The following is a 19,721-nucleotide window of genomic DNA, read 5'->3' on the forward strand; positions in this document are numbered from 1 at the left end:
GCCACCACTTTGTTTTCAAAAACATAAAAAGACCATTAATAAACAGATTTTTCTTACTACTTCCAAATGTTTCAGTCTGAAGTTGAAAGATTGTTATGGGAAGCTGCAAATATTTTCAAAGAAAAATTAGGAAAAGTTAGGCTAAGGGAAAAATTTTTAATGTTCTCTTTCATCATCAGGGCTACAAAAAGTCTTTGTAACGGAGAATGCAATTCTGTGACTAGGCTCTCATCCTCAGAAATGTTCCCTCTGTGAATATAAAATTGTTACTCGCCTATCTCCTTCATTCATTTAACAACAATAAGCCAAGACTATGCTGGAGATCTCAAAATGGATGCATGAGAGGCAGTCCTTTCCTTTAAGAACCTCTCTACTGGGTGGGAGAGAGAAACAAATGACCAGGAAGGAATGATTAGCTCTACTGTGTAACAAACCAGGACAGCTTCCTGAAAGCGAAGGTACCTAAGTAGGTCTTGAAGGGTGAAGAGAATTTGCCAAGTGAACTGTGTGGTGGGGGGCAAGAGTGGGGAGGGGGAAAATAGTGAGGGCAGGCACAGAGAACAGCATGTGCAAGATGACCTAGCTTAGACCTGTATTAGCTAATGTGCTTGCTCTATATTCGTCACTTGGAAACTGAGCATATCACTACCAAATGGAACTCTTCTGTTCCTATTTTTCATAAAACTTTATGAAACCAATTCCAATATAGCTTTTATCCCTACTGCTCCGCTGCTTTTTTTTTTGTTTTGTTTTGAAACTGATTTTGCAGTGGTCACCAGTGACTTTCGTGTTGCCAAATTTAACCCAGTAGACACTTTTCAGAGATCATCCTACTTGACCTCTCTATCGAGTTCAAGTGACATAGCTGACCATTCCCATTTTGGCCATCTCTTCTTGGAGTTCTCCCTCTACCTCTCTGGCCCCTTGTCCTCCTCTACCAGACCTCAAAAAGCTGAAGTTCCTCAAGGATTACCCTAACCTTCCTTTTCCCCAACCCAGGTAATATCCATTCCTGTAGCTTTAAATTCAAACCATATATTCATGACTTCCAAGTGTGTATCTCCAAGCTGACCTCACCTCTAAGCTCATCAAATCCAACCCTCTCCTTAATCTCTATTTGCAAACCTCTCAGCCATCTCCAAGTTAAAATTTCAAAAGCAGAACTTATTTTAACTACTGCCCCTGAAACCTGCTTGTGTCACTGCCAGTCCAGTCACGATCCACCATTCGGCTGGCCCGTCACTAGAAGTCATTCTTGCCACCTGCTCCCCCACCCCGCCCCGCCCCTGACATTCAGTTACCAAGTTCTGTCAGCTCTAACTCTGCCTGTTTTTCCACATCTATCTCTTACTACTGATACCCTAGTCCAGGATGCCATTTTCTTGCACCCAGACAGCCATTCTCCAGCCCTCTGCCACCAGTACATTCTCCACACACCAGCTACAGCGGTAGTTTAAATTATTTCATTCCCATTTGCAGCCCTTCTGGTGGTCATCAGTTCTCTTCACGAATATTCCCACTCTGCTTTCTCCTTCTGGTACATGTTAGGTTTCTGAAGTTAGGTGGGGCATGTGACCTTCTTTGGTCAAGGAGATGGGAGCAAAAGTGGTATGTATCACTTCAGGCAGAAGCTTTAAGAGCCAACATGCACTTCACCTTTTTCTCTTCATCTGCCATGATGGTCATGATGTTCCAGGTAGTGGCTACTCCGTTAGTCTGGGTTCCAGACCTAGGATATGATGGCAAGATGAATATGTAGCCTAAGTAAGAAATAAACATCTGTAAAGCTATATTGTCAACAGCTCCTGACTTCACTAAGAATGAAATACAAAAAAAGCCTTACCGTAATGAACAAATCCCAATAAAACTAGCTTCTGTGTATCTATCCGATCTTATCTCGGGCCTATCCTTCCTGCTCACTATTCCACTCACACTGGCCCCCTTGCAATTTTTGGAACAAATCAAGCCTGTTTCCACCCTTTCATGCAATGTTCTTTGCATGGTTTGCTCCTTCTTAACCTTCAGATCTCAGCTTAAAAATTACTTCCTCAAAGACATCTCTTTTAACTACTTTATCAAGGTCCCTCGCTATGACTGCTTATCAGAGCACCCTAACCATTTCCTGCTGGGCACTTCATAGTCAATAATAATTGTCTCTTTGACTGACTGTCTCACCCATTAGAATGTAAGCACCTTGAGAAAAAGAGCTGACTAGTACCTCCAGTGAGATTACGCCTTCTATATAGTGCTCTGTACATGGTAGGCACTCAATAAATACTCGTTAAATGAACAAACGAAAGACTCCAAAAGTGGGACATAACATTACAAACATCATTATCATACATCACAGGAGCAAGTGGTGCTGCTAATGGTGAGAAGAGCAAGGGAACTCACATTTACTGAATGACTACCCTAAACTAGCAACTGCTACAGGTACTTTACATGTTATCTCTCCAGCTTCTCATAATCCTAGGAAGCCGATATTAGTATCTCCACTTTATCAATCAGGCAGCTAAGACTCGATCTCTTCAACTAGCACAACTAGTAACGGCAGTTTTAACTCAAATTAAAACTTAATCTCCTTCCTCCAAACTATAATACCAGAAGGGGGAAAAAAATCAAACTATTTTATCACTAACTACTTTTCTATCATGCACACAAATTACATCATATATGAATATAATCCTACCGTAAGAACCAGTTTTTGTTTTTCCTTTTAGTTTTTGAGGTTCATCCTAAAGCCTATTTCAGGTATCTCTTGTTATCTGGGACAAGTGAGGAAAGAATGATGCAGCAAATCCAAACTACAGAGAAATCAGACATTTTGTTGAAACTCTTCTTGAAGTCTTTTTCTTCTCAGAGTAAGAAGCTACTATGATTAAGAAGTAGGTCTGTGTTCTGAATTCATTTTATGGAACTTGGGATCAACTTCTATTGGCTTAATGTATCCTCTTGCCCTATCACCAAATGCTGTTCTGCTGGTCACAAAACATGCAAAGCTAAATGGTCTTAGGAGATCTGATCCATAGTCCTGACTATATTAGCAAGGGCTCCAAACACCTAAACAAATGAAACCAGCTGGTTGTCTACCTCTGACCACCTATGGGTGAAGTAATGAGTAAACAACAGAAAGGTGGGGCCTGGGTAATTCCCAAACCATTCTACTGTGCTCTGAGGAAACTCACAGGATTCTGAGCAGAAGTGACCTTTGGGATCATCTACTTAAATCTCCTAATAGTTTAGCAAACAGGTCCAGGCAGGCAGTTATCTGCCTAAGAGAAGCAAGTCTCTTGGCTCCCAGTCAAGTGCTCTTTCTATTATACCACACTGCCTCCCCAATCAAAAACTAGTGATTATGTCCAGATAACATTCAGTTTATAAATCCCCCAATGTTTCTCTTTATTCTGCATTATCTAGAGAGCCCTGAGCAAGAAGAACATACACAGTAAAAACAAGAGAGGCCAGAAAAAGTTATTTTAATTTTCTATTAAACATTCTTCTCAAAGCATTATTTTATCCTATATCTCACTGAATTTTAAGAAATAACATTAGTATTAGAAAAACTAGGAAAAAAGATAAATGCAGATAATTAAACTTACATGAAAAAGGAAAATTATAACAAAGGACTGAGAACGTTATAAATTGAAATGAGATTATAATTTGAAAACTGTGCATCTGAAAGCAAACTTTATTGTTCAATTATTCTTAATGATGGTGTTTTATGACTAATACACTGATTTTTCAAGAAGGAAACCCATGTTAAAAATATTTTTATTTTAAAAATAAGCCTGTGTTCAAGCTCTGATCATATTTCTTTTATTTTGATTTGGGAAGAAAATACTGTTTCTGATAGCATGAAATGCAAAATTTTTAGATTTTTTAAAATCTAATTTTAAGAACTATTGAGAAATTGATTCATGACATGAAGTGCACAACACTAATTACTGGCCAGCTGTTGGCATTGTGTTTCTTACTTAGTTCTCCCAAGGAAAACTCTTAAATTGAATCTTCAGCAGAATAATCCTTAAATATACTTTGTAAGCAAAACAAAAGCTTTTTTGTTTACATAGTTCTTTGGATTTTACTGTTCCTAATTTTATTCTGAAACTCAATTTTACCCCAGACCATAATTACCATATTAACTTTGTAATGCACAGTTGTATGCAATTCCGCAAAGCAGTAGTATACCATCAGGCTCTATTCACCCAGAGCATAGGAAAAACAGGATTGGTCACACCCATTAAGAAACAAATCTATCCCACACTATTTGCCAATGTGTAGTTTCAGTCTAAATTCTGACAATAAAATGTGTGGATATATATCTATATATCTCATCTTGATTTTCAAAAGTAGCCAAAGGGAGTTCTTCAGAGCTTAGCGTTGCCTGGCTGAAGCTGAAGACTTTGTAACTTCATAGCGAGACCCATGTTGCCAGTGATTTTCAATTTGCCTTGAAAGAAGGCCTGTGAAGAAGAAAGAAAATTCATTACTTGGTGTTTTTTTTGTTTTAAGATTGCTGATGTTTCTACACTATCTAGCCCTGAGATCATTTATTTATCCAGGTCACATGACTTTCTCTAAAATATGAAACTTGGCTTTCTGGAATAGATTTGGAACCACATTCTTCAAAAGGAAGAATTTGTAAAGGCCACGCTTTTCGCAGATCAGCAGAAAGGAGCAGCTTTCCCAAATTTCTCATAGAAATTGAGCCTGTTTTCACCTGTCCTCCTCAAAGTGGGTTCATACTACACTGATTCTGTTTTAAAACATTCCATGTAGGTGGGAAATATGAACTGAAATTTTTAGCAGGCTGCTGAGAGAAAAAGCATACACAAAAAACACAGAAACTCTTGGGATTCAATCCAACATGCATGTGAATGAAATGCCACCAATGATAAAGGACTTATCCCTACAGAGGGCACAGAGCCTGCTGAGAATGAGGTGCTTGTGTTACTCTTTGGCTCAACAAGAAAAATCAAACCAATCTGAAGTGCAGAGCCACAATTTGTTCCATTTAACAACTGCCTGGGATTAGATCACATGATGTTTGCTAAATTTACCATGTAACAAAATCCCAGGAAAACTTAAGAGAAACAGCAAAATTGGGAACGTAGCATAATTTCCCTGCCATGATCTCAGTATTTTAACCGAATGCTTAAAATAAGGAAGGGCTAGATTTTTAAAAAAAGCTTCTGGTAGTCCTAGGTTTTTAACAGTACATTAAGAAGCTAGGAGCTCTTCTACATCATCCATGGGAATGTAAGGAGCTCTGGTTTTTTCTGTACCTCCTGGTAAGGGTGACTAATTCCTTTTTTTCCCCTTCCTCTGTCTGGACAAACTAAATATTTCCTTTCTATATGGCACAAAGCCTTCTGTCTGATGCCTTAAAGGTCAGGTGTCTCAGAACACAATATATTGAACAAACATCATTTAAAAATATGGACCAGTAGTACAGGAGAAACTCGCCACCTTTCTCCTTTGTAAGTTAACAAAGAAAATCACTTTTTATTTACTAACAATAGAGAAAACATGAATCTTCACCCTTCAGAGAGTCCATACATAAAGATGATTTTAATCTGGCCCCTAGGTGTTCTTCATGTACGCTTGCTGCTGGAGCCAAACACTGAAATTAGAATTTCCACTGCATTTAACGATTTCCAGTCAAATCCTCTGGAAATCCTCTGAGCATAAGGGAAGTCCATTAGCACATTAATAGAAAGGTCTGCTATTTTTATCTTTAATTCCTTTGGGTGTTAACAGGTGCTGAAGGAAAATAAGCTGACACCTTGCCCCCAAAATGGGCAGTACAAAGATAAATTGAGAGAATGAAGGCAGCTGATGTGTGAAGTCTGAACAGCCTGCCAAAGCTGTGCATGGCATGTGCAGTGGGTGGGAAGGAGGATGACAGCCAGCTCCTATACTGGTGGCCTCTGTTCTGTCCAGATTTCTGGAGCAGGCTCAGTGGAAATGTCAATGCCAATGGTGTGTATTCAGCTGAAACATCACAGATGCAAATCTCTCACTTGTCATGGCGTCAACTAAAATATGCTTGGTTACATAGAAAAAGCATTTTAAAAAAGCAAGTGGGAATGAGATTTAGTTGTTTTATCCAATCTTGGAAATTACCAGAGAACCACAGGAATAAAACCTAAAACAAACCAGACTGAGACAACAGAAAAAATTAAGTTACATTGGAAAGAAACATCTTAGTTTCTTTTTTATTAATGGAAAGCTCAGTATATATCAAGTTGACAGAAAGCTCACTATATCAAGTCCATTCAACACTGCAGCTGAAGAGCCTAAGAGGACCCTTGACAATTTGGGGACTAGGAAAATCTATACAAGGCATAAACACACTTTAGACAAATGCAATTTAGTCCAACAGTTGTTTACAGAATACCTAAAAACATCAGATACTGTGCTAAATTCTGGAAACATAAAGACAAATAAGATGTGCTTTGATGCTTTGAGACACTCACAGCCTAACAGGGAAGAGAGAGAGGCATATTATGACTAACATAACACAACAGGCACTAAGCTGGCAGTCCAGTACGTGGCTCAGGAGAGGGACTGGTTACAGCTCCCCAGCAACTTGGAAAGAGGTCCTTGGAGATAATATCTGAGCTAATTTCGAAAGACAAGTCATTTGTCAGGTAAGGACAGGTCAGGCAAAAAGAAGAGCATGGGCAAATAAATGGAATGTAAAAGGTCAGGCCTTTGTTCATGCCACCCCTCCCTCCTCCTGGAACACTCCTACTTTCCGCCTGGGTACTAAGCTCAAGAGCTGCTTCCTCTGTGGTGCTCTCCCTGATGGCCCAGAGAGATATGGCTGCTCCTGCCTTCATCCTCCCCTGACCACAAGCCAGGTGTGGCACCTTGGATCTCTGGCTGCACTGACTCTTTTACAGATCTGTGGATGCCCTGAGCGTGGGAACTTTCTTACTCTTCTGGGCACTTCCAGCACACAAGACAGTGTCTGGCACACAGCTTGCTCCACAGACGTCTGTCAACTGTTTGGGGAACACTGAGTTTTGTGAGTCTGACCACTTTGCACTTTAGAGTCTGAGTCAGGAGATGGAGTAGAAAGGGCTGAAAGACCTACCTACTAGCAGGATATAAGCTCCATCATACTCACCGACTGAGGATTCATTTTACCAGTCATTAAAGCCAGGAAGTCTGAGTCAGCCATTGTGATTGTGCAGTCAGCCTTCTTATCTAAAACAGATACACAGGAGAAGGAAGGAGAAAAGGAGGTGTTCAGTTTCACATATACATTTTTGTCAAGAGCTACTGACTGCAATAGAATTATAACCAGCACTGAGGCAGTGTGGGGAAATGGGCACTCACATATACTTCTATGGCAGCCTGGTAAAATGTGACATAAACCACAAGCAATCCTGATATTTAACAAGACGGAATTGATTAAATAAATTATGGTATATTCAAATAGTGAGGTATGATACAAGCCACAATAAGAAATGATATGGATCTGGATTTACTGACATGAAAAAATGTTCATGTTACATTATTCATGATATTATTATATAAGCCAGTTACAAAAGAAACTGTATGATGCCATTTTTGCTTAAAACAGAATTCAACTATATAAACATAGAAAAACATCTGTAAACTTAAGACACCAATATATTACTAATAGTAACTGTGACAGACTCTAAGGTGACCCTCCTGGTGTACATCCCCTTCCTTCCAGTGTGAGTAGAACCTGTGACTTGCTTCTAGCTAACAGAATATGGCAAAGCTAATGAGATGTCACTCTTGTCATTTTGTTACATTAAATGATTCCACCTTGCTAGCAGACTCATTCTTGCTCTCCTGCTGGCTCTGAATGAGCTCACTGCTATGTTGTGGACTTCCTATGGAGAGGGCCACGTGGCAGGGAACTGGCCGTTAGGAGCTGAGGGCCAGCTCTGGCCTATAGCCAGTAAAAGAGGGAAGCTATCATTCCCAAGGCCACGGGGAAATGAATTCTGCCAGCAACCTGAATGAACTTGGACATGGATCCTTCCCCATTGAAGCCTCCAGATGAGAGCCCAGCCCTGGCCAAAAGCTTGACTGTAGCCTTGTGTGACTCTATGCAGAGGACCCAGCTAAGCTGTCCTCAGCCTACTTATCCATGGAAACTGTGGGCTAATAAATGTGGGCATTGTTTTAAGCTACTAAATTTGTGGCAATTTGTTATGCAGTAATAGAAAATGAATACGGTTATCTAGATCAAGGGTTAACAAACTTTCTGTAACGGATCAGACACTAAATATTTCAGGCTTTGCAGGTCAGTAGGTCTCTATCACAACTACCCAATTCTGCCCCTGTAGTGCAAAAGCAGTCATAGATAATATATAAACAAATGTTGGCTATGTTCCAATAAAATTATTTTAAACAGGTGGCAGACAGAGGGAGGAGAAGATATTTGCAACTCATATATCTCTGACAAACAACTCGTATACAGCCTATATGAAGAACTCCTTTCTAAGGTACAGTGGATTATAGGAAAAGATAAAAAAAAGAACTCCTACTGCTCAACTAGAAAAGGTTAGACGATCCAATATAAAAATGAGCAAATGACACATGTAGGCATTACATAAAAGAAGATCTCCAAATGGCCAAGAAACACATGAAACAGTGCTTCACTTCATTAATCATCAGAAAATTCACATTAAAATCATGATGAGTGCCACATACCTACTAGAACAAATGGCTGAAATTAAAAAAAAAAAAAAAAAAAGACAATACCCAGTGTTAGTGAGGATGGGAAACAAATGAAAGGTCAACATAATACCAGAAAGACTGTAAAATGATACAGCCACTTTCAGAAAACAGTCTGGAAGTTTCACATAAAGCTAAACATACACATACTATATGAACTAGCAATCCTATTCCTAGGTATTTACCGAAGAAAAATGAAAACTTACGTCCACACAAAAACCTGTATGTGAATGCTTATAGTGGCTTTAAGATTCATAATTGCCAAAAGCTGGAAAAAACCCAAATGTGCATCAACTGGTGAAGGGGTAACCATTCAGCAGCAAAAAAGAATAAAATACTTGATGATCCATGCAACAGCATGAATAAATTTCAGTGAAAGAAGGAGGCTCAAAAAACTACATACTGTATCATTTCATGTGTATGACTTCCTAAGGAAAGCAAAACTACAGGGAGAGAAATCAAACTAGTGGCTAAAAGGGCCTGAGGGGGCTGACTATAGAGGGACATGAGGACACTTTCTGGGGTAATGGAAACAGTCTGTCTATATCTTGATTTCTGGTGATAGTTACACAACTGTATGCATTTGTCTAAATTCACAGAATTATACATCTAAAAAGGGTTGATTTTATTGTTTATTGTTAATTGTACATCAATTAACCTGATTTTTTAAAAAACCTGGCAAGTACCAAGTACTGTCAAAAATGCGGAGGAACTAAAACTCTCATATAATATGGAAGGAAATGTAAAATAGTACATCCATACCAAAAACCTGTTTGGCTATACTGCACTTTATCACCTAGCCCTGGGTACATGTCCAGTAGAAGTAAGTACAATGGAAATGTCCACTAAAAGACATCTATAAGAATATTCATAACAACTTTATTCATCAGGCCCCCAAATTGAAACAATGCAAAGATACATCAAATGTACAAGGAATAAATTCTGGGGTATTCGCCTAGTAAACACAAACTATTGCCACACGCAACCATATGAATGAATCTTATGCTGTTGAACAAAAAAAAGCCAGACCTAAAAAAGAGTAAATGTTACTGTTCTATGGTTCTATTTATATGAATTTCTAAAATAAATAAAATCAAGCTATGGTGATAGGATTTGAAATAATGGTTCCTTTTGGGAGTGAATAGTGATAGCAGGGGGGTAGGAGGGAGCCTTCTGGAGTACTGGCAACATTCTGTGTCTTGACCTTGGAGGTGTATTCATTTGTAAACATTCATCACGTGGTACACTCTGGAATTACGCCCTTCACTACAGGCTAGACTTCAACAAAAATTTTACAAAACGCAAAACAAAAAAACAGGTGATGGGCTAGATTTGGTCTGCAGGCCATAATTTGCCAACTCCTAACCTGGACAGTGGAATTTTGGTAGGGTAGTTCTTCGTTTCGTTTGTCTATCTTTTCTAATTTTTAAAAATCAAGTGTATGCAATTTTAATAATACAAAGCTTTTAAAATATTAATTTTATTATCAAAGTAAAATAGTGGAAAAAAGACTGGACAACAAAGACTAATATCTCATTGCTAAATCAGCCATGTCTACCTTGTCCAAATGAGAGGTTTCAAGTGCAAAAGGAAAAATTCACCAAGAAATCAACATTTTCAGCAGTCAACGTTTTAGGCAATCAATTAATATAACAATAGGATTCTAACAGTTGGCTCCTCCTCTCATTAAAAATTAGCTCAAATTAAAGCTGGCCTCTCCCTAAAATGAAGTCACATTTTATTCACAGTGCACTGATCTGAAACTACTTATATGTGTATGTGTTTTCTGTCTGTATTTGTCCAATAGAATGAAAACTTCAAGGGGGCAGAGCCCTTGTCAGTGTTGATCACTGCTATATGCACAGGTCCTTGAAGAGTACTTGACACATAGGAAATCAATAAATACTTGTTGAATAAATTAATAGATTATGTGAATTTCAAAAGATGATCAAATTATGTCATAATAGCTAATCAGATAATCTGTGCCTTAATAAAAGAGACGGAATAGAAGCCGGGTGCGCTGGCTCACACCTGTAATCCCAACACTTTGGGAGGCTGAGGTGGGCGGATCACCTGAGGTCAGGAGTTCAAGACTAGCCTGGCCAACATGGTGAAACCCCATCTCTACTAAAAATACAAAAATTAGCCGAGCATGGTGGCAGGTGCCTGTAATTCCAGCTACTTGGGAGGCTGAGGCAGGAGAATCGCTTGAACCCAGGAGCAGAGGTTGCAGTGAGCCAAGTTCATGCCATTGCACTCCAACCTGGGTGACAAGAGTGAGACTCCATCTCAAAAAAAAAAAGAGATGGAATAAACTGTTAAAGCATAGTATGCCTATAGTATTAAATAACTGAAACAAGATAGAAAAAAAGGTTTTATTATGTGTCTTACAACTCAGGGATTGCCCCTAAAAAGACTGAGATTCAATGGTCATCCTAACTTAGCTGCTAAGAAAATTTTCTCTTAATACTGGAAAAAAGGTCTAAATCCTTAAAAAATAAACAAATTTACAGCCTAGAAAATCCAGTTCTATTGCAGATATATAACATCAAAGAGCACGAGGTAAAAAACAAACTGAGATAGTTGGACCTGGTCCTAACAGTCCAAGAAAGGACTCTCGGTCATTGAAAGGGGGCTTCAGGAAGTAAAATCTGCTACTGCTGCTGCTATAATATCAGCATTTATTGAGCTCTCACTATGCTGAACACTTCAACATATCTGGTCTCATCTGATCTTTATAACAATCCTATAAGGGTCAGAGGGACCAAATAACTTGCCCAAGACCACATAGCTAGTAAGTAGCTGAGCTACATCTGAATGCAGATTCCTGTTGCCAAAGCTCATACTCCCAATTCCTATGCTCTACAGCTTCCTTTTGTTTTAGGAAGTATGTAAACATTCAACAGCTCAGTTTTAACTGCACCTTCACTGATTCATAGCATTTGATGAATCCCAGATGGTTTCCAAGTTTTCAAAGCCCTTTTGAGGGGCTGAGACAAACCTATGTATCTAAGCAAAATTAATGTTTAACATATGGTCTGGGGAGGAAACAATGATTTACTGAGCACTTACTACACTAGGTGCTCTATCTTCCTTATCTCATTTAATCCCCACAACAGTTCTATGGATAGAAATTATTCTCATCATATTTAGATAAGACCACTGGACTCAGGGAAGGTATATACCCTCTGAGTGACAGAGCCTAGATCTGAACCCAGGTTTGGCTGTTTCTAAAAGGCTATGCTCTTTCTAGTTTACCTTGGGGATAGGAGACCCTGAAGCTTTCTGTATCATGCTGCCCATAAAGGGACAGAGTTGAGAACTCAAGGTGCTGAAGGGTCAGAATAAAGGAATGAAGGAATAATATGTTATGTTAGATTAATCAAAGATGGCCTCCTGGAGATATGCTATATGAGTCGTTTCAAAGGAGATGAGGGAAAGGCAGAACTCATGGAGAAGATACTAAAAGGCACCCAGGAAGCAAAAAGAGATGATGGAAAATGCACAAAATCTAAAAATCCATAATATAATCGTCTCAGTAATCATTACCAAGCTCTTACAAAATACATTTAAGTAAATCTTACTTTGTTAACAATAAACAAACCCCCTAACATTATGTACATGCCAAATGAACTAGCAATTCTCCTTAAGATGCCGGTTCAAACTAGGACAGGTTATTAATGCTTTAATGTAGCTAATCTCTAACAAATAGCCATTTGTTGGTTGATGTAAAAGGAGCTGGCAATTTCCAGTGATGGCTTTTCTTGGTAAGTCTGTATTTCAACACCACTCTTGGCTGCCAATAAGTGTCAGTTTCAGCAGAAACTATCCTTCCCCAGGGTAAGATCCCTTGGGGTCTGGGGTACAGCACCTAATGTGGGAAGAACATGGCAAGAACGTATCTGGAGGGAACACAGCTTTTCCAAAATCATTCAACAGCTTTCCATCAGCATTTGATCTTTGATGACAAACCAACCCTATCAACCAACAACAACAAAATAGGAGGAAAAGGAGAAATTTAAAAAAAAACAACCTTAATATCAGTATGGGCATATCTAAATATAAAAGTAACCATTAACCTTCAGTCATTAAAAAAAAAAGATCACTACTATAATTCCTGAAGTTCTATTTCTAAAAGCTGGAATCCAGATAAAGCCTTTAGCTTTTCTTTGTACACCACCTTAGAGTGGCAGCTCATAGAATGCAAAGTTATGGCCATTTTTTTCCCATTCATTTTGGAAGGAAAAAAAGGGACTCTGTATAATTCAGGAACCTTCCACAACAAAGCCATGCTGCCCACACTAGACAGATGCCCTAACTACTGCTCAATTTTTCTTTCATTCATCTCTCATCAATCCCTTATTCAACCGTGCACGTTAACAGTGCTCTTCACTTTTTCTCCGGACTCCAAGGTCTACACTCTATTCCAGGAGCTTGCCAACCTCCTCTCCTCTCAAAATGCCCCGGAATATTTCACTACCCTTGCAGAGAAAGAAGTTTCCATCCACCCCTTCTTACTAGAGGTAACCTTGCTTCCACCTGTGCTCCCGATGTCATCCTTTCCTACAGGACCTCCCTCAAAAATGTGCCAGTAACGAAATTTCACCATCTTTGATAGACACGCTTCTTCTATACAATTCCCAGGTCCCATTACCTTCACCTCCAGTATCTCTGGCATCTACTCTCAGAACACTTACTTTTCCCACTGCCTACACTAAGGCCGGTCATCCTCTCCGCTCACTTAGACAGTGGCAACATCTATCCTCCTGATGGCTCTCTCTGTTTCTGATCTCTCACCCCTTTCAATTCATCAGGTCTAATGTACCAGCTTCATCCTCTAAAACACAGCTCTGACTTCACTTTTCTACTTAGGAAACTCTAATGTATATTAAAAAGCTTTGGTATACTGGTTTTATACAAAACGACTTTCAAAGTTCCTATCATGACATTTTTTTTTTTTTTCTCAAGACAGAGTCTTGCTCTGTCGCCCAGGCTGGAGTGCAATGGTGCCATCTCGGCTCACTGCAACCTCCGCCTCCTGGGTTCAAGCAATTTTCCTGCCTCAGCCTCCCAAGTAGCTGGGATTACTGGCACGCACCACACACCCAGCTAATTTTTTGTATTTTTAGTAGAGACAGGGTTTCACCATGTTGGCCATGCTGGTCTCGAACTCCTGATCTCGTGATCCGCCCACCTCGGCCTCCCAAAGTGCTGGGATTACAGGCGTGAGCCACCGTGCCCAGCCCCTATCATGGCATTTTAAGCCCTCCAAAGAGCTGGTCCCAATCCACAGTGTTTCTAAATTACCCTAGGCTCTCTCCAACAAGAGAAGCATAACAGTACAGTACAGCTACCACTTACTGAATGCTTACTCGATGCCATTCATTCTGTTGTCCATTTTTAAATTATTCATTTTTGAAGGCCTTCCATGTGTCGGGTACATTCTAAGCACTGGGAATGCAGCAGTGTACCTCAGACAAAAAGCTCTGTCTTCAAGGAACTTACAATTCAAGTGAGAGAGATGGACAATAAGAAAATAAGTAAAATACTACATGGTATATGAGATGGTAATAAGTGCTATGGAGAAAAATAAGGCAGAAAAAGGCAATAGGGAATAGTAATGGGGGTAAGATTTTTTTTTTTTTTTTAGACGGAGTCTCGCTCTGTCGCCCAGGCTGGAGTGCAGTGGCGTGATCTTGGCTCACTGCAAGCTCCGCCTCCTGGGTTCACACCATTCTCCTGCCTCAGCCTCCTGAGTAGTTGGGGCTACAGGTGCCCGCCACTGCGCCCGGCTAATTTTTTTGTATTTTTAGTAGAGATGGGGTTTCACCATGGGGTTAAGATTTTAAAAAGGGTGGTTAGGGAGTAGCTCACTGAGAAGGTGAAATTTGAGCAAAGATCCAAAGGAAAGGAGGGAACAGGCCACAAGGATATCTGGGAGAAGGTAATTCCGGACAGGGAACAGAGAGCAGAAAGCCCCCAACCAAGAGAATCCCACATTCATGCAACAGCAAAAAAGTCAGTGTTACTGGAGCCAAGTGAGCAAGGACATACATAGTAAGACAGTGAAAACTGGGGCCAGATCATACAGTGCAATTTTAAGAACTTTGCTTTTACCTGCAGTGAGACAAAGCTATTGGATGCTTTTGAGCAGATGAAGGTAACAATTCGACAAGTTTTTCAATGATCACTCTGGCAGGTGTGCAGAGTAGTGGGCAAGAACAGAATCGGGGAGACCAGATAAAACAATGATGCTGGCTTAGACCAGGGTGGTGGTGGTTACAGAGGAGGACAAGATGTGTTGATGGGTTAAACTGTGGAGTATAAGAGAAAAAAAGTGGCCAAAGATGACTTCAAGGCTTTTAGACCAAGGAACCAGTAGGACACAGGAGCAATTTACCAATTGCAACAGCAGGAGGAGTACATACTTAGAGGGGAGAAGAAATATCAGTAGTTCAGTTTCACACGTTAGCTTTGCGATACCTATTAGGTGTCCAAGTAAACTTGTCAGTTAAGCAGCTGGATGTATACCTTGTAGTTCAGTGGCTGGGTCCACACTAAAGACAAAGTCATCAGTGTAGAAACTGTTTCAAAGCATGGGACTAGTTAAGATCCCCAAGGAATTAAGGCAAATAGAACTGAGCCTTGGAACACTCCAATGCTTAGAAATTTGAAGACAAAAAGAAACCATCAAGAGAGGCCAAGGAGGAACAGTCAGTAGGTAAGGAAAATGTGTAAGTGTAATATCATGAGGGCTGGGAATTTACCACTGAATTTAGCAATGTGGTAGTCACTGGTGATCTTGACAGGAACAGTCTGGGGATAGTGATGAGGACAAAAGCTGACTAGAATGGGGTCAAAAAAGATTTGGATAAGAATAACTGGTGATTGTGAGTATGGACAGGTCTTCCAAGGCTACCAGCCATGCACTGGACCGTGTGCTTTACGGTTAATTAAGAAAGAATCCTCTTAATCTTCATACCAACCTTATGAAAAGGGGCCATTTATTAAGCCCATTTACAGAAGAGAAAACTGAGTCTCAGAAAGTTAAATAACTTGTTCAAGGTCACATTATGTGAATGGCATGGATGGGACTCCAACCCAAGTTTGCCTAATTCCAAAGCCTAAGATTGGCAACTCTGTGATGGAGCCTCCAAATCCTTGGGAGGAGGTGGCTTTGACCTGTTCCTGTTCCCTGGAATTTACTGGTTCTTTAACATTAAAAGCCAGTCCTTTTTGGGAACAGTAAAGCAAACCCCCATTTTCCCAGCTGACAGCCTTCGTAAACTCGTCAGTACTCCTAGAATGAAGTCATTCCCAAACTAACCTGAGTTAGGAAGCACTGATCCTTTGCCATTCTTCACATCCACCACCCAGGTGGCCTCTTTACCCCCAGGGCCATCTTTCACCTTGAAGGCAAAAATACCACCGATTTTCTTCACAAACTGTTCCCCTTCCTGGAAAGAAAAATAACACTGGGGTTACATTAAGTCCATTTCTCTGGCTTTCTCCTCAAGCAAATTCATGTTTAAATAGATACATGATATGAGTATACGGGCCAGGGAGCGGTCCCCAAGGTCCCTTATGATCTTTTACCCAGAAAAGTCTGAAAGGCAAGCAGGCAACAACTCCCACATCTGCCAAGTCTTTTATTAAAAATGGCTTTTTAAGCCAGCCATGGTGGCTCATTCCTGTAATCTCAGCACTTTGGGAGGCAGAGGTGGGGGGATTACTTGAGCCCAAGAGTTGGAGGCCAGCCTGGGCAACATAGTGAGACCCGGTCTCTACTAAAAATAAAAAAATTAGCCAGGCATGGTGGTGCATGCCTGTGGTCCCACCTACTCAGGAGGCTGAAATGGGAGGATCACTTGAGCCCAGGAGTTTGAGGTTATGGTGAGCTATGATCATGCCACTGCACTCCAGCCTGGGCAACAAAGCAAGACCTTGTCTCAAAAAAAAAACAAAAAGGGCTTTTTAGATACAACTGGTGGAAAGGAAGGAGGGACAGGGCAGCATTTTCTGCCAAAATAGCCCTCGTATGTTTCAATAATTTGGGAAAGATTCACTCTGGCATCTTTAATGTAGAGATCCCAACCTGCCCTTCTCCGTGTGTGTGTGTGTACACACACATATATAAATGACATATATATATAAGCATATAAATGGTATATATATAAACACATATAAATTATATATATATACACATATAGGTTTTTTTTCTTTTTTTTTGAGACAAGGTCTCACTCTGTCACCCAGGCTGGAGTGCAGTGGCACAATCAGCGCTCACTGCAGGGTCGATCTCCAGTGCTCAAGCAATCCTTATACTTCAGCCTCCCCCAAGTAGTTGGGACTACAAGCATGTGCCACCACAACTGGTTAATTGAATGTGTGTGTGTGTGTGTGTATAGAGACAGGATCTGGATCTGTGTGTGTGTGTATGTGTGTGTGTATAGACACAGGATCTGGATCTGTGTGTGTGTGTGTGTGTGTGTGTGTGTGTGCGTGTGTGTATGTAGAGACAGGATCTCCCTATGTTGCCCAGGCTGGTCTCAAACTCCTGGGCTCAAGCAATCCTCCTGCCTCAGCCTCTCAAAGTGCTGGGATACAGGGGTTAGCCACCACAGCTAGCCTTATGTATATTTTTGGTTCCTTGCAATCAGAACTTAAAGACAAGTGGTTCTGAAATCAAGGCCTTTTTTGTTGTTGTTCAACTCATTTTCTCTATCAGTATAAAGAATTATAGGAGTAATATACAATCCACCACTTGCTTTTGGACATCGGGGAAAGAAGCTGGCCTAAATACAGAAAAAAAAACTCAGACCTATATCTCTGCAAGGGGGTTTCCCTTCTCCCTCCCGTCCTCTTTTTTTCCCCTTCATTCCCAGCCTTTCCTTCCTGAAGCATTTATTGAGCCAAATATTGTTACAGGCACCAAGGATATAGAGATAGGAGTCAGAAAAGTAAGTAATGTCAATACGCTATGATCACTATGACAATACGCTGCGATCAAGGGAAACACAGGGGACTGCAGGAGCACAGAGGAGCAGCTAAGCCAGCTGGCAGGGTGAATAACAAAAGGAGGACAACAACCTCACACAACTTGTTTAAAAAAAACAAGAGCAACCTAATAATTTTATTGAAAAAAATTTTTTAGAGAAGGAACATTTATTTCACTGTGGAAAAATTAGAAAATATCAGCAAGCAAGAAGAAGAAAATATAAATCATTCATCATTTTTTATTATTATTATTTTTTGAGACAGAGTCTTGCTCTCTCACCCAGGCTAGAGTGCAGTAGCATGATCTTGCCTCACTGCAACCTCTGCCTCCTGGGTTCGAGCGATTCTCTTGCCTCAGCCTTCCGAGTAGCTGGGACTACAGCACACACCACCATGCTAATTTTTCGTATTTTTAGTAGAGACAGGGTTTCACTATGTTGGCCAGGCTGGTCTCGAACTCCTGACCTCAAGTGATCCACCACCTCAGCCTCCCAAAGTGCTAGGATTACAGGTGTGAGCTACTGCACACGGCCAAAATCATTCATAACTTTATCACTCAAAGAAAATCATTTTTGGTACATATATATGCAGAGAAAAAAAATGGGTTTTGTACCAAAAACAAGAAAATCTTTCTGTAAACAGAAAAAGTAGATTACAAAATATGATCTCATTTAAGATATATATCTTTTAAATGGAATCTGTTTAATTATATTAAACAGAAAAGATTATATATATGTATCTTAAATGGGATCTGTTTAATTATATTAAACAGAAAAAGTAGATTACAAAACAATATGATCCCACTTAAGATATATATATATAAGATTTATATATGCTACATATATATTATTATATATATATATTCAAGAAGGTCTAATAACTTGGCTAGGTTTGTAGACGTACAAGGAAGAGCAAGAATTCAAACCTATTTTGATTCCTAGATTTGGTGTTCTTAATTAGCAAAGTTTAATTCTAGGGATTTACCCTTAAATAAATGAGGCTCTGTAAAAATATTTAGATATGAGAATGTTATTCACAGCATTGTGATAAGAGCCAGAAGTTAGCACAAGCCTGAATAACAATTAACAGGGTATTGATTAAATAAAATATAGTATATATATGTTATATATAAAGCTTTTATATATATATCTTAAATGGGATCATATTGTTTTATAATCTACTTTTTTGTTTAATATAATTATCCTAATTACTGTGTCACTAATATTCTACATAATTTTAAATGGTCACATATAGTCTTTAATTGTAAAAGTATACCATATTTATTTAACCAATATCCTGTTGATTGTTATCAACAAGTTAGCCAAGTTACTTTCTGAATCTCAGTTTTCTTTTTTTTTTTTTTTTGAGACGGAGTCTCGCTCTGTCGCCCAGGCTGGAGTGCAGTGGCCTGATCTCGGCTCACTGCAAGCTCCGCCTCCCGGGTTCACGCCATTCTCCTGCCTCAGCCTCCCGAGTAGCTGGGACTACAGGCGCCCGCTACCAGGCCCGGCTAATTTTTTGTATTTTTGTATGAATCTCGGTTATCTTATCTGTTAAATGGGAATAAAACAGTAACTACCCTCATAGAGCTGTAAGAGAATTATGTAAATACCCACAACACACAGAGTACTCAATGAATGTTAGCATTTTGTTGTTGTTTTATTCTATGATCTAGCTGCTATTTCTGTGCCAATATTATAGCTTTATAATACACTTTACTCTGACACAGCAAATCTCAATTATAATTCCTCTCTTCCAAATATTCTTGGCTATTTTGGATTTTTTTTTTTTGGACACATTTTCCTTTATATGTACGTTATAATCACTTAGTTCTTCTCCCAAAATGTTGTTGGAGTTGGATGGGGTTACATAAAATATATAGATCTGTTTAGGAGAGAGGTAGTATCTTCACAATATTAAGTCTTCCCATCCACGAATATAGTAAATCTTCACCTTTTCTTTAATGTCCTTTGGGAAAATGTTGTCTTTTTTTTGCCAAC

General features: G+C 39.6%; 1 protein-coding gene across 2 annotated transcripts in view; it reads right to left on the minus strand.

Annotated features, from left to right (window-relative positions):
• Positions 1-3,459: 3,459 nt before the first annotated feature.
• SCP2 (sterol carrier protein 2) overlaps positions 3,460-19,721 on the minus strand; it is a 128,696-nt gene continuing 112,434 nt past the window's right edge. For both annotated transcript variants that reach the window (XM_003815020.5, XM_063607511.1), the window contains 3 exons: positions 16,052-16,181; positions 7,136-7,215; positions 3,460-4,463 (listed from right to left, as the gene is read on the minus strand). In XM_003815020.5, coding sequence (XP_003815068.4) covers positions 4,368-4,463; positions 7,136-7,215; positions 16,052-16,181 — 306 coding nt within the window. In that variant the 3' untranslated portion in view covers positions 3,460-4,367. The remainder of the gene's footprint in view (positions 4,464-7,135; positions 7,216-16,051; positions 16,182-19,721) is intronic.

This window comes from Pan paniscus, chromosome 1 (assembly GCF_029289425.2).
Source record: "Pan paniscus chromosome 1, NHGRI_mPanPan1-v2.0_pri, whole genome shotgun sequence".
In the NCBI taxonomy this organism is placed as follows: domain Eukaryota; kingdom Metazoa; phylum Chordata; class Mammalia; order Primates; family Hominidae; genus Pan; species Pan paniscus.